This window comes from Drosophila willistoni, unplaced genomic scaffold (assembly GCF_018902025.1).
Source record: "Drosophila willistoni isolate 14030-0811.24 unplaced genomic scaffold, UCI_dwil_1.1 Seg485, whole genome shotgun sequence".
Classification (NCBI taxonomy): Eukaryota; Metazoa; Arthropoda; class Insecta; order Diptera; family Drosophilidae; genus Drosophila; species Drosophila willistoni.
Window position 1 is genome coordinate 964,934 of NW_025814416.1, and position 25,905 is coordinate 990,838.

The following is a 25,905-nucleotide window of genomic DNA, read 5'->3' on the forward strand; positions in this document are numbered from 1 at the left end:
GTTGTTTTCCATGCTATTGTCATCATAATTAATATTAGTTAGTTTAATATACCTATTAATGACTATGCCAAATTCGATCAAAATCTGCATATTTCTCTTATACAATACATACCTATAAACATTGGAGTTGTTAGATGGAACGTATTTCCACTTTGAAGGCTATAGGTAAGGGAAGTGTAAAAAAAAAAACTTGCAATGATATAGAAACTTTGCCCCCGAAGTTAGCCCCGGTACTCGGGTTTCTGTTTAGTTCTCAAAATTTTTTGCAGACCGTCCGTATGTACAACCATTTATGTATAAAATTGATATCAAATAAAAAAAAGGAAAATTACTCAGCATTAAAAGAGAAAATTATTTATTATTTTATAGTGTAATTATGTTAAATATATTTAATGTAAGGTAGTGTGTGATCTTTGTAGTTCACCTAAATTAAGTTGGCCACCACAAGGAACTACTAAATCCATTCGCCCACTAGTTTCCCGCACAACACCATTTAAGTCTGGAAGTTCTAAAGGGTCGAATGTTAGATGAGCGGAAAATCGTTTGTATACCGAGTTTTTCCCGTTTTCGGTTTTAATCTTTTTTTTTTCTTCATATTTCAGTTGTTGCTTGATGAATATTGAAGCCTTTATCATTTCTTGGATGTTGTGAAAAGTTGATTCCGATTTCTCAATCGACTTTAGAGCTCTGTAAAAAAGTAAAATATGAAATCAAATAACGATTTTTGTGAATAACTTACTGCACTCCATATTCCATATCATAGAAGTGTCCTTGTAGACCATTTTGCACTTGTAGCACGTCATTTCGTTTAATGGAAATTGGTGGTAAGACTTTTCGGATATGTTCCTGTAATAAAATAAAAGAATTATTAAGATTACGCTTGACTCATGTTTTGAAACATTTCAAACCACCCTTTTTTCTTTTTGCCCATAATTTCGGTCGATATTAATATCAAATTTAAGTATGCAAAATATGATTGCAAAAGGTAGATAATTACGAAAGATAATCGAGATTTGTCATTTTTCCTTATACATATGTGAACAAAAAAGTATACGAGATATATAGACCATTAAAATTATTTTAACCTAAGGAATCTTACAAATAAACCGATATTTTTGAAAAAGCATGAGTCTTGGGGTCAACTACTAAAATTTATGTGTTTTTAGAAAACAATTGAAATTTTAAAATTGATTAAATAATATCAAAGAAGCTAACTTCGGCTATGCCGAAGTTTATATCCTTGCAGTCCTTGGTAATAATATTTTTACATTTTGAAATTTCTTTTCCTGCAACTCAATTCATCAATACACAAATTATCAAAATTATTGCTATTTTTACTACAACTTTTTTTTCTTCTTCCATCATTTCCTAAGCAAAGCACGGCAAGCATACACATACAGTTCATGTGTTGCGTCTGTGTGTGTATGCATGTGCTCTCTTGATTTGATGATGACGTAGTAGGCAGCAAGCAGCGCTGCCGGCAGCGGTTGTACCGATTTATACTGACTGTAACTTGCGTTCTATTTATCCGATTAGATTCAAATTTTGGAATCTGCAATTTTATATGCAATACTATCATTGTTTAAGAATAAACATCGGGTTCATCTGAAGCGGCTTCACCAAATCAGATGCACTAAAGAAAATATAATACAACTGTACTTTGTCACAAAACAACTAACCTAGCATATGACTAGAAATACAATCAGCCACACATGTTGTGGGAACAAACACTTGTAATTGTAAACTAACCCAAACGATCACAACGGCAGGATGTCAAGTGGCCGACGCCGTGCCCAAAATAATAATAATTTTTCAACCCCCGAATGCGTGGGGTGAGTCGTACTAGAATAAGATCTACTTAAGAACAATTGTTACCTACTAGAGCCTAAGATTTCCTATATAAACTCCGTACTTTAGTAAATAAAATCAGTTCATATTTTGAATTCAACGAATGAAGATTGGGTTATTTTCCTTCTCCCGGAATCCCTATTCATTTTGGTCCTTCGAGAAAAAGGAACTCTGTAGTTTTCCCCCACCAGTGGTAAGAGACTCAGAGAATGAATCAGCTCCTTAAGGTCTGAATTCTTACGATAAGATCAGATAAAGGTAGCAAAATAAAAAACTCTTGTTTTCCCCCACCAGTGGTAAGAGACAGAGTATAATATAAAAGCAAAATATTGCTTAATAAATAAAAAAGTGCGTGCGACCGAATATATAAAGGCAGTTTGGCTAGTCGAGCAACTGCAATAATTTCGGCGGCGGTGAAGAAAAAAATATAAAGTTGGTGTGTGGCTAAGTCGAAGCCCACATATATATATAAAGTGAAAAAAAAATATAAAGTTGGTGTGTGGCGTATTCGAAGCCCTAATATCGAAAAAAGTGAACTATATGTAGTTGCAAATTGCCAACTACCAAAAGCAGCAGAGCAACAAGATAGTTGCAAAGGAGAGGCCGCTGGAGAATATACATTGCCAATAGAAGAAAGTCTGGTGCGATGACCGGCACCGGTACCGCCTGAGCCCATAGGCCCTGGACAACAGCAGCTGATCGAGATAGAAAACAAAAAAGGCGAGCAAACTTTCGCTACGCAGTGGCAGACAAGCAGCGGCAGATAACTCTACTTGGCGGACAACAGTGGCGAACGGTGTCTACAACAGGATCATCAGATAAGATATAAATTAAAATAGTTTATATTATATTATATTATTAATATTATATTATTATATATACTTATACTCTTATACCAATATCCTAATATTTGAATAAGACAAAAATGTTCCCCACAAAAACTGAAAAACTATTAGCGAAGCAACACGAGTTGCATAAAAGATTAAAAAAGCTAGAAGAGTTAGATGCTAGTAAGTTTACTAGCAAGATTATTAACGAAGTAAATGAGATACAGAAGCTATGGATTAGTTACCATAGTCAAATGCTAGAGAGTGGTGTAACTCAACACTACTATTTCACAGATGGGAAGTATGAGGAAGGTTTAGATATGGCAGCCAAATTACTAGCCAAAGGAGAGTCTAGCAGGCAGAGCACTGTTGTTTCTGAAACCATTGAAGCAGATGCAACAATGTCAGAAAATGTTGAGGGCAGCAACGGAGAGTCGCGGGGAAACGCGACCTCCAGTATTGAGAACCAGGAAAAGTTTGAAGAAAAGGTTCGTCATCTCCAGCAATATTTGGAGATGGTGAGCAAAGATTTACGTACGATAGACAATAGAACAGGCGAAATGTATATTAAGAAAATAAAATTCTTGTTCAGGAAGGTACAAGTGTGCCAAGCTTATACACATGAATTATACAGAGATAATGAAACATTTAAAGAGGTCATAGAAGAATTGGAGTTCGACCTTCAGAATACCTTGGTAGCATTAGAAGAGAAAATAAAGGATCAGAAAAATTTGAAAGTTGAGAATGTTACCGTGGGAGGCGAACTACCGGTGTTGCCAAAAATACAGGTACCCACATTTTCTGGAGAACCTAGAGAATGGGACCTGTTTGTGGAACTATTTGCGGAATTAATTGAAAAAAGAGAGGATTTAAGTCTTACTCTTAAATTCAATTATTTAAAATCCGCATTAAAGGGAGAAGCGAGGAGCATGGTGGCTCATTTACTGTCAGGTTCAGCTGACAATTATAGTGCCGCTTGGGAACTATTAACCAAGCGGTATGAAAATAATCGGAGGGTATTTTCCGAACAATTAAGTCGGATCGTTGATTTACCGATGATCAACAATGAATCCGCAAAAAGTGTAAAAGGAGTGATTGACATAGTTAATGACTCAATACACTTAATTAAAATTAAAGCAAATTTGTCCGATAAAGTTGACGTAGTATTCGCTCAACTGCTGCTAAGGAAATTTGACAGAGAGGCTCTACAGTTGTATGAGAGCCAAGTTAGAAAAACAAGGGAAATTCAACAGCTATCTGATGTCATGGAATACTTGGAGCAAAGATATTGCTCGCTAAGTGCCATGAGAAAGGAAGAGAAAAAACCGTTACAAAAAACGTGGGTTGCGGGTTCCAAAGATGGTTGTCCGATCTGCAAAGGTCCCTGGCATAGCGCATTTCTGTGCTATAAGTTTAAAGCGCTAACACCTAAAGAAAGGGTGGAAATAGCCAAAAAATTGCAACTGTGTACACGTTGCTTGAAGCATTCAAGCAACAAGAGATGCACTAATGAAATGGTCTGCTCATTGTGCAGCAAGGGACACCATACCCTTCTTCACTTTGGGGAAAAACAGGCGAAGGTGAATACTTGTGTAACGGCAGAGCAAAAATTGTTGGCCACAGCCCTAATACAAGTTAAAAAAATAAATGGAGAATATGAAACATTAAGAGCCTTGATTGATAATGGATCTCAAAGCACTATTTTATCTGAAGAAGCCGCTCAAATGTTAAAGTTACCCAAGATCAAGAAACAAACGGAAATAAGTGGCGTATCTTCGACAAAACCTAGAACCTCGAAGTATAGGGTAAATATTGAAATGAAGACGCGTGATTCTGAAATAGAACTTATTAAGGTTGAAGCAATTGTATTGCCTCAATTAATGAAAGCTCTTCCGTTAAAAATAGCAAACGTGGATATGTCAAAATGGCATACTTACGTGCTAGCTGACCCCACCTTTAATAAACCTGGTAGGGTCGATATGATAATAGGGATAGACGTATACACCCACATTTTAAAAAGTGGAGTTGCCAAGATTAGTGGCCTGCTAGGACAAAATACTCAATTTGGCTGGATCGTGTCGGGATGTACGAAGTCAAAAGGAAATGAGTCTATAGTAGCTACAACAATAGATATTACAGATATGGAGCGGTTTTGGGAAATGGAGGCAGATGAAAAAGATGATACAGAAGCTAGCGAATGTGAAGAAAATTTCAACAAGACGACTATGATTGATGCCTCAGGAAGATATGTAGTAACGATTCCGTTTAAGCAAGAAAAGGAATTAGGTGACTCGAAGGCGCAGGCAACTGCGCGATTTCTTAACTTGGAGAAAAAGTTTCAGAAAAATCCAAAACTTAAGGAGGAGTACGAAAAATTCATTAACGAATATTTGGAGTTGGGCCATATGGTCGAAACTAAGGATGAAGGTGCGTATTATCTGCCACATCAAGCAGTAATAAAAGAAGCAAGTCTGACAACTAAATTAAGAGTTGTATTTGACGCTTCCGCGAAAACAACGAATAACAGAAGTCTCAATGATGTTATGTGGATCGGGCCGCGACTTCAAAAAGACATATTCGACATAATAGTAAAGTGGCGAAAATGGCAGTACGTAGTATCTGCAGATATTGAAAAAATGTATCGACAGATAAACATTGATCTAAACGATCAAAAATATTTGCATATTTTGTGGCGAATTTCACCGCAGAAAAAATTAAGAATATATAAATTGACAACAGTAACGTACGGTACGGCATCAGCACCTTATTTAGCCACAAGGGTACTTGCAGAGATAGCAAACAGATGTCAAGATAAAGTAATTAGTGAAATTATCCGATATGAATTCTACATGGATGATTTAATGACTGGAGGTAATACCGTACAAGAATCAAAACGCAAAGTTCAACAGGTTTCCAGAGAGCTGGAAAAAGCAGGAATGAATTTGAGAAAATGGATTTCGAATAAGTCCGAAATTATTGAAGAGGTTATTGATACAGGCGATAATAAAGTATTAAAAATTGATGAGAACGAGGCAATTAAAACCTTGGGGTTGCAGTGGGAACCAATTAAAGACGAATTTAAGTTTAAGGTACACTGTGACGAGAGCAGAAAGGTGAATAAAAGAGGTGTGCTATCCACACTAGCCAAGATTTATGATCCACTAGGTTGGCTAGCACCTGTAACGGTAGTAGGCAAGTTATTTATGCAGAAGTTGTGGCTAGCAGAGCAAAATTGGGATCAAGAGTTGTCCGATAACGAAACAACAGAATGGAAATCCTTCAGGGATAATTTGGTCTATCTGGAAGAAGTCAGATTACCCCGATGGATCAAGACACAGCCTAATATGTTGTTACAGATTCATGGTTTTGCTGACGCTTCAGAAAAGGCATATGCTGCGGTGGTATATGCTAAAGTAGGTGAGGCAGTTACTTTAATAGCCAGCAAGAACAAAGTTAATCCAATCAAAAATAGGAAGACTATTCCTAAATTAGAATTATGTGCAGCACACTTGCTGTCGCAATTACTACAAAGAGTCCAGCAATCTATTGCTGCTCCTTCTGAAATATACGCGTGGAGTGACTCTACTATTACGCTGTGCTGGATAAAGAACGGTGCTAGTAAAGAAAAATTCGTAAGGCGTCGCATAGAGGATATTCTAAAAATCAGAGAAATAACGTGGAACCATGTAAAATCTGAAGATAACCCTGCAGATGTAGCTTCAAGGGGTATTTGTCCAAATAAGTTAAAAGATTGTGAATTGTGGTGGAATGGGCCAAGGTGGCTCGGTGAGGCAAAAGATAAATGGCCTAAACAAAAAACAGACGATGACAAGATTATGATAAATTCCGTACTATTAAATACGGAGAGTAGTATTATGCAGGAGCTTATTGAAAAGTATTCCTGTATGAATAAGCTGGCCAGAATTACAGCATATGTGTTAAGATTTATTGGCATTAAAAAAAGAGATAAAGTGTACCCATCATACTTAACCGTCAATGAGCTTAAGAATGCTAAAAATTTTATAATTAAACAGCAACAGGCATATCAATTTAGCAGAGAGATATCATGTCTTACGCAAAACAAGCAAATTGACATGAAAAGCAAAATTTTAAGCTTAAATCCATTTTTGGATAACGATGGAATATTACGCGTTGGGGGAAGATTGCAAAATGCCAACATATGTTTTGATACTAAACATCCTGTGATTTTGGATAAATCACATCTTACAATGCTGTTGATTAAAGATGCTCATAAGGAAACCTTACACGGAGGAATTAACCTTATGAGAAGCCAAATTCAAAGGAAATTTTGGATTTTCGGATTGAGAAACGCCCTTAAAAAATACCTAAGGGAATGCGTCACATGTGCCAGATACCGCCAAGTAACTGCGGAGCAAATTATGGGTAACCTGCCCAAAAATAGGGTAACGGTGTCATCCCCATTTCATAACACGGGGATTGATTTTGCCGGTCCATATCATATAAGGTGCTCAAAAAACCGGGGACAAAAAACATTCAAAGGATACATAGCTGTATTCGTTTGTTTGTCAACTAAGGCAATGCATTTAGAAGTTGTTAGTGACTTGACAACTGATGCCTTCCTAGCAGCATTTCGAAGATTTGTTGCAAGACGGGGTAAATGCGCTAACATTTATTCTGATAATGGTACAAATTTTGTAGGTGCGGCTAGGAGGCTTGATGAAGAATTCAAAAAAGCAGTTCAAGACAACGTTCAGGTGGCCCCTGTGCTAGAGCGAGAACAGGTTAGCTGGCATTTTAGCCCCCCGGCAGGACCCCACTTCGGAGGTATATGGGAAGCTGGGGTAAAGTCGGTTAAGTATCACCTGAAAAGAGTTATAGGAGACAGTAACCTCACATATGAGGAACTGGCAACATTGTTGTGCCAAATAGAAGCCGTGTTAAACTCACGTCCGTTGTATACGACGGGTGAAGATATGGACAACAACGAGGTGTTAACTCCCGGTCATTTCTTAATTGGAAGACCTACATTAGAAGCAGCCGAGTCCATATCAGAAGAAAAAATTGGAAATTTAGACAGATGGAAATTAATTCAGAAAATGAAAAAAGATTTCTGGTTAAAATGGAAAGACGAATATCTATATACTCTCCAGCAAAGGAATAAGTGGCGACGAACCACAGAAAACTTAGAGAATGGACAGGTCGTCCTGATCAAAGATGAGAATTGTCACCCAGCCAGGTGGCCTCTGGGCAAGATTGAGGAAATTCACAAAGGCAGGGATGATAAAGTAAGAGTGGTAAAAGTCAAATTGCAGGAAGGGTCAATTACAAGGCCTATTAGTAAAATCTGTCCACTTGTTGGGGTAAAATCATCCGAAGACGTTGAGGAGAAGCCATATCGGAAAAGTACCAGATTCTGTAATCTGTCCAAAGTAGGAAACGTAATGATGTTAGCAATGTTGGTGCTGCTTTGTCAACTTTCGAATGCAGCAAGCATTAGAGATAATCGACCAAAAATTACGGTAAAAGAACTAAACGCAACAGCCGCATTATACTTAGATCCAATGGGTGAAGTGGAAGTAGTAGCGTCCTCATGGGATCTGGTTATATACTATGACATGTCGGCCTACTTTGAAATGCTCAGTCAAGGTGACAGAATGATTCCCAAATTGAGGGATTTATGTCAAAAATTGTATAATTTCGAAGACCAGTGCCATTTTGTATTAAACAGCACGGTAAAACGAATTACGGAAATCGAAGCAAATAATAGATTGTTCATGAGTCAAAATAAGCCAAGAAGCAAACGAGCACCGTTTGAATTCATGGGTTCACTGTACCATATATTATTTGGCATCATGGATGCGGATGACAGGGTGCAGATGGAAGAAAACATGAGAAGTTTACTGACAAATCAGCAAAACTTGAAACATCTAGAAGAAAAGCAGACATCGATAGTAGACTCTACGGCAAACATTCTTAAGACAACTATAGATGAAATAAATGATAATTTTCATAACATGAACAACCGAATCGAAAATATGACAGAATTACTGAAAGAAAGCTATTACGTATATAGAGAATCCATCCAGTTCTTCATGATTGTAAGGCAATTAAGTTCCGTGGTTGATGAATGTGAAAAAATTCAGACAGGAATTATAAATCTTTTAATAGACATCAACCATGGTAGGTTGAACCCTAATATTTTAAAACCAAGCCAAATGAAATTGGAAATAACAAAAATAAAGGACAAGTTGTCCGAAGCATTAGTGCTACCAGGTAAAAGGACAGGTACTGAGTTAAGAGATATATATACGCTGTTGACGGCCAAGGGTATTTTCATAGATAGAAAAATAATTATAAATGCAAAAATACCACTGTTTGGTAGACACCCGTCTTTTCTTTATAAAGTTATTCCAGTGCCTGTACGATTGAATAATAATCAAATGGTAATGGTTCATATAGATAGTCAGTATTTAATATATAATTTTGAAATAGACGCGTATCATTTAATGTCTGAATCAGCTATGCAAAAATGTCGGAACTGGCAGTCGAACAGGAGAACATGTGAAGGAAGTTGGCCATGGAGTGGTGCCAATGATAATGCTTGTGAGCTGACACCTTTTAAACAGAATACAAAATCTAACTGCTTATACACAACGATTATTGAGACAAGATCTTACTGGGTAGAATTAGATAGCAGCAGTAGTTGGTTATTCAAGGTACCACCTAAAACTAAGGCCAGAGTCCAATGCGGTAACGAACAGCAGGAGGTGCTAGACATACCAGAACAAGGAATTTTGAGTCTCAGATCAGGCTGCACAGCTAGGGCAGAAGATAAAATTCTAGTAGCTCATCATAGCGTTCAGTCAGAGTCGTACATAGCTATTAAAACTTCGCACGTAGGCGATATTAGTAACATAGCAAATATAGCATGGAATCCAGTAGAAGCAAACATAGTAAATCATTCAGCAGAATTAGAAAGAATAGGAAGTCAATTAAAATCGTTAAAGGAACATCATATTGAATTACTAGGCTTAAATTTCCATCATGTAACTGGTCATGCTTCCTTAATGTTAGTCATCTTACTAATTATAATATTAATAATAGTTTGTTTAAGACAACTTAATAAAAATAAACGAATCCCAATCGCCCCATTTGGCGGCCCCTCGCAGAATGTTTAAGAATAAACATCGGGTTCATCTGAAGCGGCTTCACCAAATCAGATGCACTAAAGAAAATATAATACAACTGTACTTTGTCACAAAACAACTAACCTAGCATATGACTAGAAATACAATCAGCCACACATGTTGTGGGAACAAACACTTGTAATTGTAAACTAACCCAAACGATCACAACGGCAGGATGTCAAGTGGCCGACGCCGTGCCCAAAATAATAATAATTTTTCAACCCCCGAATGCGTGGGGTGAGTCGTACTAGAATAAGATCTACTTAAGAACAATTGTTACCTACTAGAGCCTAAGATTTCCTATATAAACTCCGTACTTTAGTAAATAAAATCAGTTCATATTTTGAATTCAACGAATGAAGATTGGGTTATTTTCCTTCTCCCGGAATCCCTATTCAATCATAGTAGTAAATTTCATGGGGATACTCCAATTTTTATAAAAATGTTTCTTCTAGAACTATATGATATAGTGGTCCGATCCTAAAGATTTTCATACTTTATCTTACCCGGGTAATAAAAAGCCCCCAAATTTCCTCCCGATAGCTCTTAAGATGGACAGACGGACAGACGGATATGGCTATATCGACTCAGCTTCTCATGCTGATCAAGAATATATATTCTTTATGGGGTGCGTTACAAACATCTGACCAATTTTATAATACCCACTGCCTGCAAGGGTATAATAATATTTGTATACAGAGTTTTTCCCGTTTTCGGTTTTAATCTTTTTTTTTTCTTCATATTTCAGTTGTTGCTTCATGAATATTGAAGCCTTTATCATTTCTTGGATGTTGTGAAAAGTTGATTCCGATTTCTCAATCGACTTTAGAGCTCTGTAAAAAAGGAAAATATGAAATCAAATAACTATTTTTGTGAATAACTTACTGCACTCCAAAATAATAATCAACGCTAAAAGCAGTTAAGAAGTCAAACTAACTTCGGGCGACAATAGAATTAATGTAAAATTTTATTGTTCTTCCCACTGTTTCTAGTATTGTACGATCTATTTCATTTATAGTTAGTTGCTCTGTGCTCTTTTATTATTAAAGAAAAGGTTGTACGCGCCTTTCTTGTTTCTATTTGTTGTTAAGTTTCTGTACCAATTCCTTTCTGACCGCAACATAATTAAAGGGCAGAAACTGTTTTCTTTCTATTAGTACTGCAAGTTTTTTACCTTTTAAAAATGACGCTCTGACGTTTGGCGGTCAGTTCAACTTTATTTGGTTTATAAAACGATTCCCTGTTTTGTTGTTATTAATGAACATATTGTTGCGTTTGTTGCTCAGTCTCTCTCGTTTTGCGTTAAGTTTTCTCTTTTCTTTTCTCATTCTCTGTTTTCCTTTTTCTAAGTTTAATATTTTTATACCCTTGCAGAGAGTATTATAAAATTGGTCAGATGTTTGTAACGCACAGAAGGAGACGTGTCCGACCCCATAAAGAATATATATTCTTAATCAGCATGAGAAGCTGAGTCGATATAGCCATGTCCGTCTGTCCGTTTGACCGTCGGTGAGTATGCGTTTTATTCAGCCGTCTTAAGAGCTATTGGGATGAAACTTGATATTTAAGCTGTAATATCCCGGGTAAGATAAAGTATGAAAATGTTCAGGATCGGATCACTGCATCATATAGTTGTAGGAGAAAACTAAGTAGTTGAAGAAATTGGAGTATTCATATGAAATTTACTAATATAATAGTTTTTTATATAAACATCAGATCCCGAAATTTTAATCAGATCGGATAAATAGAACACAAGTTATACGCAATAAAAATCGGATCTCCTCAAACCCTGCCAGCAGCGCCTCCAGCAGCCAACTACGTCATTGCTCGAATCTTTAGAGCACACGCATACAATCGCGGATTGCATGTAAAAGGGGATGGGGAAGAAGAAGAAAAATAAATGTAAATGATATTTGGAAGGTTTTTGTCTGTGTATTGATGAATCGAGTTACAGAAAAAGAGTTTGGAACATGTAAAAATATTATAGCCAAGAACTGCAAGGGTATATTAACTTCGGCACAGCCGAACTTAGCTTCTTTGATATTTAAACTTATTATAATTATACCCTTGCAAAAAAGGTGTATTACAGTCCCATGCTTAAAAATTATGTTTTCTTGGCTTATAACACGTCAGTAGACATTAACAAAGCTATTTCATAACCATCAAAAACAGAAACATCAAAATTTATTATAAATAAAACAAACGTCACATAGAAAATTAGAAATACATGAAAATTAAATCTATGAAATCGCTATTGAAACACGTTAAATTGTTGAATTGCACTGTGAAACTGAAAATCTGTTTTTTATGAATATGTCTTTTTCGCGAATATCGATGTGAGCAATCGATTACCAACCAACATATCTACAAAAAGTTCATAATAACAACAAGAAATGTAAAGTAAAAGTAGATTTGCAGCATGAGTGTAATAATATGGCAAGGGACTGTAATATGCCCAAGCTGAATTCTTTCGGAAGCTAGGATTAAAAATTAAATGATGGAAACACGATAAAGAGATTTCTTGATAATGATAAAATGACATCATTAATGACAGTTGTTAGGGCAAGATCAAGATACAAGGTTGGCTGTTATCTTGAATATTATAAATTGCAAGGTAATGGTAAATGTTGAAAAATTTGCCCAATATACTTCAAAAACTGATTAACTTTCGACTGAAAAAAACTTACACCAACGGTACATAGGATTCAAAATATCACAGGAATAAAAAAAAATGGACTACAAATGGTTCAGATGCACCATTACGATATACCAATACAATGAAAACCGTTTTAAAATGCCGGCAGCCTCTTTGGACCACTTATTGCATCGCTAAGACACTTGCTATTATGAAAGGATTTGAAAAATAGCAACCATAGTTGCGAAAGGGTGAGTTTATTAGATTTATTGATGTAGGTATTAATGATTATTATTAATAAAAACCAGCAATTAATAACAAATATTCAAAATTAACCTGAAATTGATGTAAATATTAATGATTATTATTAATGAAAATCAGCCATTAACAGCAAATATCAAAATTATCATAAAAAATTTTTTTTTAGTTTTATAAAATTGTGTTTAAAAATCGAATGAAAACATTACAAAACGTTATATAGTCGTTTAAAACAATAAAAAAATTCTTTTGGGATGAAAAAAGAAACGGGTTTCATTCAAATTTTAGATGATAAACATGCTTGGAAATATTTGCTGATTTTGACCTTTCTTCTTGCTAGCATTCTTGGCAAACATTTTGAAGCATGAGGAATTCTTTATCATAAGCTTCTTAAATTTTTTAAATCGCTTTATCGGTTTACCCACTGTGCGTCGCGACGAGTTTATATAGCCATGTCCGTCTGTCGGTCCGATCGTCTGGTTCAGAGTTGAAATTGTATATATAAGATTGGGGCAACTCTTGATTAATAACTCAATAACTTCATTTATTTTTTGAGTTATTGTTATACAAATATTTTGTTGTTTTGTATACACTAAATGACTGTACCAAATTTTATCAAAATCGGATGACTATATCATATGGCTCTATACTTGTGTCGCGATCTTTATAGAAATTAGTATTGTCAGTTAAAATACCTATTAATGACTCTGCCAAACTTAATCACTATCGGATATGTAGCATGTTCTGAAATATCATATTAATAATATTACAAACATTATTATTATTATTATATACGGTTTACTTATAATGTAAAATTAAAAGTAAACTTAGCTTAGTGGCTACAAAGGCCTTATAAAATTAAAAATAAGTATGTATATATTTACAATGAGAAAATGTACAATATGTACATATATGGTTAATTGTTTAGATGAGCTCGTAAATGTTCGATGATTTTAAAAATTGAACGACTTTGGATAGGTTTTCTAAGGTTGGGTTAAATATGGCTGAGAGTGGGTTGGAGGATGGGAAAAGGGATTTTCTAAGGTTTAAGGTGTTCGGACAATCTAGTAGGATGTGGTTAACAGAAGAAACAGAGTTGCAATGTTGGCATAAGGCGGTGGTGGTGGGGTTGAGGAGGTAGGAATGGGTGAGGTTTGTGTGTCCAAGGCGAAGCCTAGTAATTCTAACGAGATCTCGCCGAGACAATTGGCTGTAGGTAGCGTAGTTGGTTATATTGGGTTTTGTAGTGTTATTGGATTTGTAAAAGTTGTTTGTTTTTGAAAATAGTTTTAGTTTGGTGAGATTATTTACTTTTTTAATTTCAATAAGTCTGAGACATTATAGTTTTCTGTAAATATAAGACCGTTGGCGGTTTTGGCCGCCTCATCGGCTTTCTCATTTCCCAAAATCTGGCAGTGACCGGGGATCCAGATTATTTTTAGTTTATTTGATCTCACTCAATCAAAACATGACTACTTTTATGACGTTCATGCAAAACTGTATGCACGAACTCATGCGGAATCAAAACCTGCTTATCCAGAAGCTTATCGAGAATAAATAATGGCTTCCCTACGTCTATGTCTTTGGAATGCTAACGGTATCTCCAAGCCCCAAAATGAACTGCAACTATTCCTAGACTCAAGTGAAATCGACGTTTTGGTGATTTCGGAAACACATTTAACATCAAAAAATAATTTTCAAATACAAAAATATACCTTCTACGCAACAAACCATCTAGACGGAAAAGCTCATGGCGGGACTGGTATCCTAATAAAAAACCGTATAAAACACTCGTTCCTCAACAGATTTGAAACACAGCACCTACAAACAACTGCTATAACCGTCCAACTGAAAAGGAATTTACCGATTTTCGATAACGCCAAATATAGTTCCCTGCTGAAATGATCTCGCCTGGTAAATCCTAAAGGCAAGCAGTTGTACAACACAATAATCAAACCTCTCAATAAGATGGATTGCGTCTAACCGAAAGTGCCTGACTTGATTGATTTCGCAGTAACCAAGAGGATCCCGCATAATCGAATCACGTCGGATACAATGCTAGATTTAACTTCCGATCACTCTCCCCAGTGCTATTCAGACTATTAACAAGACCTCAAGTACTTGATCACCCATATAGGCTTACAAACAGCTAAACAAATTGCCTTAAATTTAAAATGTACATGAGTGCCCACATTGACTGATCGCCGAAACTTATTTCTGGCATCGGAGAAGACAATCCCTTCACACCAGTTCGGCTACCGCAAAAAACATGGGACAATTGAACAAGTCAATCGCATAACATCCGAAATACGTACAGCATTCGAACTAAAAGAATACTGTGCGGCTGTCTTTCTCGACGTTGCCCAGGCTTTCGATAGAGTTTGGCTGGAGGGTCTGATGTTCAAAATCCGGCAAAAACTGCCACAATACACCCACAAACACATGGAACCTTACCTCTACAATCTGAAATTCGCTGTAAGATGTAATGGTTCCGTCTCGGCTGACTTTGAAATCAAAGCTGGTATACCGCAAGGCAATGTACTCGGTCCATTGCTCTACCTGCTGTACACTGCAGACTTACCAACGAGTTTAGGACTTACAACGTCCACTTTTGCCGATGACACGGCAATCCTCAGCAGATCCAAATGCCCAATACAAGCCTCTGTAAAATTAGAATAACACCTCAAGGTGGTAGAGGAATGGCTAGCAACCTGGCGTATCCGGGTCAACGAGCAGAAATGCAAACATGTTACATTTACGCTTAACAGAAGAAACTGTCCAGGTCTAATGCTAAACAACGTACCAGTTCCTCAAGCCATGTGGAAGACTAACTTGGCGCAAGCACATCAAAGCAAAAAAGTCACAGCTTAAACTGAAAGCGAGTAGCTTACATTGGATTATCAATGCTCTGTCCCCTCTACGTCTGGAGTATAAAGTCCTCCTATACAACTCCGTACTGAAACCCATCTGGACTTACGGAGCCGTACTATGGGGAAATGCAAGTACCAGCAATGTCGATATTATACAAAGAGCGCAGTCGAAGATTTTAAGATCAATCACGGGGGCTCCGTGGTACAAACGAAACGACAACATTCAAAATGATCTAAATATACCTAGCGTAATATCTGAAATAGGTAGTCAGCAACTAAAGTATTCTGCAAAGCTGGATGCACATCCAAAAAAAAATCTCGCTTTTTTAAGCGTCAAAAACTATAGCAGAGCATAGCATTTGTTTTTCATAGTTCGCCTTTGACTCTGCTCCTGCTCTCGACAAAAACGGGAGCGGTAGCAGGCTCTTTTTACTACAGAGCAGTTTTTGCAAACCCTGATTTTAGGTTGTTATCGATTTCTGTGACACACCTATTTATGATGTTGTTGCGCTGCTTAATTTTTGATTTGTTTCTATTTTTTGCTCCCACCCGCGCTCTTAATTTAACGTTCACAGATTGTTTTTGTTTGTGTGGTGTTGGTGCTTTCGCGGTAACTTCGCGCTTGTGACAAGTTTTTTGTTGCTGTGTGTTAGTGCAGTTAGAATTGCTGTGGTTTGTATACGCCGCTCTTAACATATATATATTTCCGTTTTTATTTACATATTGATTTATAATTAGTTTTTGGTAAATCAATTATTTTAATAACGTCTGTCTGTTGCAAATATCATTGCAATAATCCTAGCAAGACAAGTGAAGACTTTAAATGAGCTTGGAGGTCGAGATGCGAAGTTTTATGAAACGGACTGGGGATGCATTTAAAACCCTGTAAGCTGGCGTTCATAAGCTCCAGGAGGAGATTTTGCCCATGGACGTTCAATTCAGAAGTTCTTCTAAACTTTTAATTGAGTCTCCGATTCGAAAGAGGCTCAGGCTTCCGGAACTGGTAAGGCTTCCGACAATGACCCTATGTCACAAAATGTTCAGCAGCTAATCTCGTTGAGAAGTCCGACTTTGGCAGGTGTAGAGTCTCTTTCCATTTCCGATGGAGACAGTATCCCACCTAACACGATATCTGTTGTAGTTTCCGAACCATCCGTTCAAACATCCGTTCCCAGGAATATTGCCAATAAAGAAGTTACAAGAGAAGCTAGTAAAGTGTTGGCTGCTTCAGCTGCTGCTGCATCTGCTGTTGCTGCTACTGCTGTGCTTTGCACTTCTAGTTTCCTTGTTGTAGTTTCAACCAAAAAACAAATTTTTATTTCGAGGCATGATCCAAATACTACTTCTGAAGAAGTCATCGCGTACAACCAGGGCTAACTTCAAGCCCCAAACATTGTGGTGGAAAAGTTCCGTTTTTCATATACTCGGGACATTTCGTCCTTCAAAATAAGTGCCTTCCTAGATCTTTTTAGCCAAATGTGACAATCATTGTTGGCCGGAACACCTTGTTGCAAAAGAGTGCACAATAAAAAAGAAGAATCGGCCTCCGATTAGCTTGCTACCTGCCTCTGTGAATAACGTTTCTCCGGATCGTCTGCACCTTTTGGCGAGTTAGAAAACTAATTTCGTCCCTAACTCTGGCCTTTCCGAACGTACGGGGACTAAAGTCTAAATTCTCAAGACTCTATGTAGATAATTTAGCTTTTCACTTTTTCTTCATATTCTTGCCTTTACTGAAACTTGGCTGAAGCCTGATATTGCTGATGCTTTAATTTTCCCTTCAAAATATTAAAAATACAGTCGGACTTCCCGCAATGGTGGCGGAAGCCATTCAACTTGTTTTCTCATATCTCTCTGACAAAGACTTGCTCGTTGTTCTGGGAGATTTTAATTTAACTGAGATTGCCTAGACCCTTTCAAATGATTTTTTATTACTGTTGCCCTCATCGTCACATTGTTTTATAGATGGTCTCCTTGAGTTGTCCCTAACTCAAGTAAATCCTGTCGGGAATAATCGTGACAGATCACTAGATCTTGTATTAGTGTTTGATTCGTTTAACTGCAATGTTTCCAGAACTGATACCTTAGTTATACCCGAAGACTGATACCTTAGTTATACTCGAAGACCACTTCAATCCAACTCTGGATATAACCACTGACCTTCCTCTTGCACTGACCAGGCTATTACCGATATGGTTGCTGATTATTTCAAAACAACTTATTCCTCTACGTTTTATCAAGTGAATCCTTTCTTATCTCCATTATCGCCATTAAGTCTTGCTTAGTTTGGTAAAACCGGTCCATGCACCTGGCCCTGATGGAATACCCAGGTGCGTATTGAAATTTTTTGCAAAAGCTCTATGTAAGCCAATGTTTAAGTTGTTCGTCCGTCACATCTTCCGCCTTCCCGTCTATCTGGAAGGAATCATATATTATTTCTCTTCATAAAAAGGGAAAAAATTCCGAAGCCTCCAATTATAGGGGTATTTCTAAATTGTCTGCCATACCTAAAGCATTTGAGAAAATATTCACATCTCAAATGCAGCATTCTTGTAGCTCTCTTATTTCGTCATCCCAACATGGGTTTAAGAAACGTGGATCGACAACTACTAACCTATTAGAAGTTACATCTCACTCGATCAAAGGATTCAAGACTGCTGTACAAGCTGACTTCATTTATTCTGACTTCAGCAAGGCTTTTGACTATGTTAATCGTACTCTACTTTTATTTAAGTTGAACGCACTTGGCATCCCCGCCATTTGGCATGATTGGAATTTTAAATAACTTAACACAAAAGGTCCTTTTCAAATCTTCAATTTCTAAGACCATCCAAGTGACCTCTGCAGTACCTCATGATAGTCATCTGGGACCATTGCTATTCACTCTTTTTATAAATCATATTCCATTGGTAGTGACACATTCTCAAGTGCTTATGTACCCAGATGATGTTAAGCTTTACCTGAGTTTTAAAGAGATTTTCGTCAGTAGACAAGAAGTGCTTCAATCCGTTCTTAGTGATCTTCAGAGTTGGTCTGTTAAACCAAAACGGCTCTAAATGTAATGTTAGGTATTTTTACAAATGCACTCAATACTTAGCAACTTATTATCTTAACGACACTTCCTTAGAGCGGTTAGATATTATCAATGACTTATGGACCAAAAATTAACTTTTAATCCTCAAATTTCTGCTACTGGTAATAAAGCTAGGAATGTTCTTGGGTTTGAAAAACGACGGTAAAAACAATTTGACAATCCGTACACAACCAAAATTTAGTATAGTTTATTAATCCATCCAATCTTAGAGTGCGGATCTTGCATATGAAAGTAAATCTGATCAATCTTCCTTCCTTAATTAATCGTAGAGTAATGCTTGGTGCTATCTTTATACACAAACTTATAATGGGTGAAATAGACTCTTCTTAGCTATTGAACCCGTTACACATATCGGGTATGAGAAATTTTATTCCTCAATCTTTAAAACACTGTATTTGCATGAACCTCTGCTTGGGCACAACGTCAACGTCCAGACAATAAAAAAATGAAGTAAGTAAGTCGTCTCGCCGACTTGGGTATACCATACACCAGGTGAAACAAATATTTAAAATTTCGAAAACCAAATGTATGTCTATTAAATTGTTTTAACACGCCTCATACCATATGCTATCTCGCTCACTCTACAAACACACGAGCACTCTAGCGCCGCCACTAGCCAACGGCCAATTCTGCCCTTATGGATCGCGTAGCAAAATACGTTTATATTCTGTATGTTTCTAGTCCGATTTCAATCAAATTTTGTAGTTTGATAGAAATAGATAAGATTTATTAGTCTGCCAAATTTGATTGCGATGGTCAAAAAATTGCAAGAGCCAATCGGTTTTTTCTAAATTATGGAGGCGGAAGTGGGCGTGACAACATATTAAAATATATGTATTCTGCGCGCATACTAAGCCAGCCAATATACATACTAAATTTGGTGACTTTAGCTTTGTTAGTTTTCGAGAAAATCTGTTTTGTTTAATTTTCGGGGGCGGAAATGGGCGTGGCAAAATTTTTAAATAGTCAATATCTGCGCGTCTATTAAGCTAGCTTACATAACAAATTTAATGTCGGTAGCTTTCATAGTTTTTAAGCAAATCAGAGTTATGTAAATTCCGGGGGCGGAAGGGGGCGTGGCGAAAAGTTGGAACTTTTCTGCGCGCTAACTAAACAAGTATATAACCCAAATTTGATGTCTCTATCTGCCATACTTTTTAAGAAAAACAGTTTTATGTAAATTCCGGGGGCGGAAGGGGGCGTGGCAAAAATTTGAAACAAACTCGATAAGCGTACATACTACACGAGACTGCATACCTAATTTGGTGGCTCTAGCTCTTATAGTCTCCGAGATCTAGGTGTTCATACGGACGGACGGACAGACGGACATGGCTAGATCGACTCGGTTTTTGATCCTGATCATGAATATATATACTTTGTGGGGTCGGAGATGCTTCCTTCTGCCTGTTACATACATTTTGGCGACTTTAATATACCATTTCACCCTATGGGTGTATGGTATAAAAACTGAATACATAAGAAGTACATATGTAAGGTACATATGGTCATGCTATGGGCTCTCATGGTTATGGCTCATGTGTCAGCACATTTATGTTTAGATTATGAGTCCCGCTGTTGCGTCAAATGCACTTGAGGTGTACTGTGTTTGAAATTTGACACATCGATGTTTAAGCTGTGCAGATTGCTCTAATGCTTAATGCGGGGGTAGTTAGTTGGATTGTTTAACTTGTACACATACCTGAACTCGATAAAAAGCCAAAGAAGGGTCGTTTGCAAAAATGTGTATATTTTCTGATATTTTTTCCGATGCTGAAATATGTACATACAATGTATTATATGAAATAAATTGTTTAATTGGTGATACCCAATCAAAAAGAAATGGATATTTGGCTTTGGTTAAGAATATTCTTGCGAATTTTAATTTCAAACAAAATCGATGAGTCCACATATAAGCATATCTCGCAAAAAACTGTTGACCGATATTTTTCCTTGAGCTCTTGTTAGGAGCACAACTGAAAAAGTCCGTACTCTCTCGCCCTCGCTCTGAGCAAAAGATTCTTTCTGTCTTTATTTATGTTTTCTGTTGAGTTCTTTTCATTGAGCTTTTTGTATGACACAAAAAAACACTATATGTACACTCATTGTTGGTGTTTAGATTATGTAAAATAACTAGAAACCCTGCCACGCTTCGCTGTGCCCTCTTTTGAAAAATTAAAATTGCGACTATAATTTGAGATTTAAACTATCCTATCTCTCAAATTAAATCGAACTGCACATGGTGTGCGAAATTAATTATAATCGGTTAAGTGGTTTAGGAGTCAATTGAGGTCAAACATTGTGACACGAGATTTATATATATTAAGATATAACATTGAGACAATTAAATTATTAAACAAATGGAAATGTATGTCAATATAAGTATGTAACCCGATTATAGATATCGATGGCTCATCAGTCATACGTAGATCTGATATGATCAGCAGTTAACAATAAAGACCTAGTTAATTAAGCTGCTATGGTTAGCTATTATCAATAAAGACGTATTTTGCTAACCTAACACTATGTCGAACTATGTACTGGTGAGCTCTCTATTTTTACTATAAAAGAAATGCATTATTCTTAGTAAGATCACATACCAATTGTAGCTACATCGGGTGTGCATCGCTGTGTCTTTGGCCCCCATCTCTAAATCTGTAATCTTATTTCGAAGTCCACCCAATTTATGTGTTGGTTGCGACAACTTTTAGTCACTGGTTTATGTGCTAGTGCCTATTTATATATAAACAAATAAAGATTAACTCAATTCAAAAAATACTAACGTCTTTCATTGAACACTCATGATAAAAATAATAAGTTCACCCCTTAAAATTTAACTTTATTGACTTCAGATTAGCACAACTTTTTCTTTTACCTTAATCACCAAAATTTAAATGCAACTTTAGTTTATTCAACACATATGTATGTATTTATAAAAATATCTTAATTTGGGGAAAAAAAATAATTTAACGTTTGCTTGCCTATGCGTGCGACCAACCTGTCATGGAAAACCCAGAACAAATCAGAATAAAAAAAAACGGTTTAGGTCCGAGCGCGATCTACAGTGACTCACAGCTTATTTGATACAGCTCTCTTTCAAAAATTGATACAGTCATTGCTTGGAAACACACTACCAAAAAAACTAAAAATGCCATTTTAATAACACTGTGATAGTCGAAAAAAAAGACATGGCAAAATTCGATGGTTTCACCCTATTTCGGGTCCTGCGAATCGAACTGCATTATTAGTTTTTTAAGTTATCACGATGGTTTCATACAAAATTTTTTCGGGAAGTTTTTCATCAAAGTTGCCGTTTTTTCGAAAAGGGTGTTTTTTTCCTTTGCTTCTAACTTCTAAAATATTAATTTTTTTACAACTTTTCTTCAGTAACGTTTCTTAGAATTAAAAGAGCTACAAATGTTGGGAAGACATCTAGCCTCTAAGTCCGTCCGTTCCTGAGCTTTGGGACAAAATGTAAAAAAAATCGAATCTTGACCCAATTTTTTTTATGTTTTCTTTCTCGCATTTTGCTTATATTGAAAATTTTCCATTCGAATCTGGATCCTAATGTGAGAATTTACTATGCTCAACGGCAGCAGAAGACACACCAGACCTATCTAATTTATGGTTTATAATATAACCATTTAATCAAATTGAATTTTTATACCCTTGCAAAAAATTAATATTTTAGAAGTTAGAAGCAAATGAAAAAAACACCCTTTTCGAAAAAACGGCAACTTTGATGAAAAACTTCCCGAAAAAATTTTGTATGAAACCATCGTGATAACTTAAAAAACTAATGATGCAGTTCGATTCGCAGGACCCGAAATAGGGTGAAACTATCGAATTTTGCCATGTCTTTTTTTTTTTTGAAAAAAACTATCACAGTGTAATAAATGCTATTTGTTTTCGAAAACATTCAACATTAATAAAAACATAACATTAATTCAAATCAGAGCTATTTAACAGTATAAAACTAACATAACTAAATCAAATCAAAAACTAGCCTCACAACTTATTTGATACAGTCTTTCAAATGTACTTAAATTAAAAAAATTATGTTTATTTCAGTATTTTCTGTCCAATCCTTTGGCTTTTATGACAGCCTGCAGCCTATTTGGCATTGACTCCACCAACTTTTGGGTAAAGCTTGGAGTAATTTTGCCCCATTCTTCCGTCAAAGCTTTTTTGAGGTCATTCTTATTCGATATTTTATGTTCCATTGTCCAAAAAAGCGCAAAGATTCTCAATTACATTTAAGTCCGGAGACTGTGCGGGTGGAGCCATCAGATGTGGGCAGTTCCAAATCAGCCACGTTTGCATAATTCCAGCCTTGTGCTTGGGATTGTTGTCTTGGTAGTACCGGAAATTCCCTCTTATACCAAGTTTCTCGGCACTTTGGAGCAGATTATCTTTCAAAATGTTGAGGTACTGCATTTTGTCCATTATTCCCTCAACAAATTCTAAGCTCCCCACTTACGTGGGCCCCACCATGCTTCACAGTGGATTTTATGTTCTCCTTGTTGAGCTCTGTATTGGGCTTTCTCCACACATATGAAATCCCGTCGGAACTAGAAATGTTAAATTTGGACTCGTCTGAGAAAATAACAGAGCTCCAGATTGCCATATCCTTCAAAATGTGCTCCTTTGCAGAAATAAGTCGGCTTTGTTGGTTTTTTTTATTAATTAAAATAGTGGTCACGCAGCACACGACGGATAGTCTTTGCACTTGCCGACTTGCCCACCTCATTCTCAACTTCAGCAGCTAGCTTCGAAGCAGATAGCTTTGGGTTAGCTTTAATTTTTCTTAGAATAATCCGCTCGTCCGCCTCCGTAAAAATTTTATCCGGCGCTTGTCTGCCATTGTTTTCAATCCTGTTCTCGTGTTTAAAGCGCTCTATGATGTGCTGGAGAGTAGAGGTACTGAGGCTAACAAGTTCTCCTATTACAAATTGACGAAACATAAAAAATACTCGGAAGGCCAAGAACTCCTCTTATATGGTTATTTTACTTACATAAAAGATGGTGTATCAAATAAGCTGGGAGCTCAAATTCGAACCTTTTGTCGTATTCTTGCCGTGCACGCCGTAAATAAAACTTTCTGGGAATCCCATTTCTTGGAACAAGCTTTTGAAATATGTACCTACTGTGATGCATTTCAAGTTAATTGATAAAATGTATAGTCTCGATTTTAAAGTTATCGAAAGTGAATACTTAATGCTGTATCAAATAAGCTGTGAGCCACTGTAGCTCATTTAAGAGCTAAATCGATTGCTTGCTGATTTTTTTCGTAAAGAGTCAGAGACAACGAGAAGCGGTCGACAGTTATTTGCGAGCTATGGATAAAAATGTACATAATGTCGAGTAAAATTGTAAAATAAAAAAAAATCACACAAATCCATTTATCAACTTATAATAAATTATAATTTATTATTAAAAAAAAATTCTGGTAATTTATAGATTTTATCAAGTATTCTTTACATACATATATAGGGCTCAAAAATTTCAAATTTCCATCCAAAAGAAACAAAAAAAGAAAATTCATCGAAATTCACGCTGTCAATTAATTCTTGCAAAATGCAAAGACAATACAAATTGAAACTGCAGTTGTGTAACGGCACTTTCTTTTGAAGAAAAACCAATAGCGGCATATGTACATATGTACAGTTTTGTTTTTTTTTAACTTTTTTAAGGATACTCTGAAACGGGCATTAAGTTACCCTATTTTTTCCTAGATTAGATCCTGTTTAAAAAACTCTGAGCAATAAGGATGACCTACAAAGAAGCAATTTGTCGAAAGTCTTGAAAAATACAAAAAATCATTGTTTTTTAACGTTATTAAGAGGAGGGATTTCGGTGTATGTAGACTTTTTTCCCATCACTTTTTCTGTTTTTTGCCTATAACTTTAATTGTTTAAAATTTAGTGAAATTTTTTTTTCTCGCATAGAGTTAACTTTCGGTACTCTAAATTATGGCATACTTACATTTTTAATTTTTAGAGCAAAAAGCCGAATTATGCCAAAATTGGAGGTGTATATTGACTTTTTTCCTTTACTGTATGTATCATATATGTACATATGTAATAAGACAGGCGGAGAAAGAAAATAAGTTGGAATTAAAGCACTCCGGAGGCTGGCCATCTAACCAATGATTGTAAGCATTGAGGCAGCTGAGCAACTCTATTGCCAATGTCCACAATCCCCTTGAGCACTGGGATGACGTTATTTTTTGTGATGAGACAAAAATTTTAATGTACTACCATGATTTGATTTCTTTTTTCATTTTGCAAAGAATTACCTGACACACTGTATGTACATAGAATCTTCTCCAAAACTACTTTAGGCAAAAACTTACTTTTTCTTGACTTCAATGTTATTTCATTTGATTCCGACATTGTTTAGGATATATGTATATACATATGTATTTATGTATGTACATTTATATTTACTTCAGATGAACCAATGCGGATGAAATTATAAAAAATAACAAACACTTATACCAAAATCCTACACGTTACATCTACAAGAAATGGTTTGATAAACAATATATGTATGTGAAACAGCAAATTTACAGCCTATTCACACACAATTCATATTCGGGGTCAAAAAATTTACATTTTCGATTACTCTACGGGGAGTAAGGACCGACTCGCACTCGATCTATTTCCGGGGAATGCTTGGAATTAACGATGGATGTGAAACAGCAATTTCCACTGCACCATCCACCATCTCTTAACAGCTGATATTACAGATCCTATAGGCAGACTTGTTGCAAAGTGCAGCGAAAAAAATAAAAACCTTTTAATTTCTGCAATTGTTAATAAAATCAATATTTACATACATACACTGGTCGGCATATATATTTGGACATCATTTACATTTCACATTTCAAGTATAGTTTCATTAAACGAAGCCAAAATGAATGTCAAAGTAAAGTGCACACTAATAACTGTAAATTGGCGAAATATTTTGTCTATTATGTTTTGTCAGTTCTTTCTGCTGAAAAAAATTAACAAAGGCACCGCTATGTCAAAATATATATGCCGACCAGTGTATATAGTAAACTTCTTAAATTATTTAGAACGATTTAAATTGTTCCTGCTCGCCAATGATGTCAAAGACGAGGGTCGCAAAAAAGCATCATTCCTCACATTGGTCGGAGCACCAGTCTACGATCTTTTGACATCATTGGCGTTACCAAACCAGG

The 25,905-nt window shown here is 36.2% G+C and overlaps 1 protein-coding gene across 3 annotated transcripts; it reads right to left on the reverse strand.

Moving 5' to 3' along the window:
* Nucleotides 1–347: 347 nt before the first annotated feature.
* LOC26528925 (BLOC-1-related complex subunit 8 homolog) lies at nt 348–25,243 on the reverse strand. Of its 3 annotated transcripts, none has more exons than XM_047012962.1 (4): nt 25,054–25,243; nt 20,401–20,471; nt 740–846; nt 348–687 (listed from the first exon to the last, which is right to left on the reverse strand). In XM_047012962.1, the coding sequence occupies exons 1-4, from the start codon at nt 25,091–25,093 to the stop codon at nt 390–392; spliced, it is 516 nt and encodes a 171-aa protein (XP_046868918.1). In that variant the 5' UTR covers nt 25,094–25,243; the 3' UTR covers nt 348–389. The 3 variants fall into 3 exon arrangements, with proteins under 3 accessions (XP_046868918.1, XP_046868916.1, XP_046868917.1); XM_047012960.1 differs by lacking the exon at nt 20,401–20,471 and adding an exon at nt 24,684–24,909; XM_047012961.1 differs by lacking the exons at nt 20,401–20,471; nt 25,054–25,243 and adding exons at nt 24,684–24,909; nt 24,997–25,042.
* Between the last annotated feature and the right edge of the window lie 662 nt (nt 25,244–25,905).

Coding starts and splice junctions, on each gene's coding strand:
- LOC26528925 (XM_047012960.1), bottom strand. CDS start 24,839: ATGGCCAGCCTCCGGAGTGCTTTAATTCCAACTTATTTTCTTTCTCCG. Junction 847..24,683: donor TTGCTCTAAAAATTAAAAAT/GTAAGTATGCCA, acceptor ATTTTATTACAG/GAACATATCCGAAAAGTCTT. Junction 688..739: donor GATATGGAATATGGAGTGCA/GTAAGTTATTCA, acceptor ACTTTTTTACAG/AGCTCTAAAGTCGATTGAGA.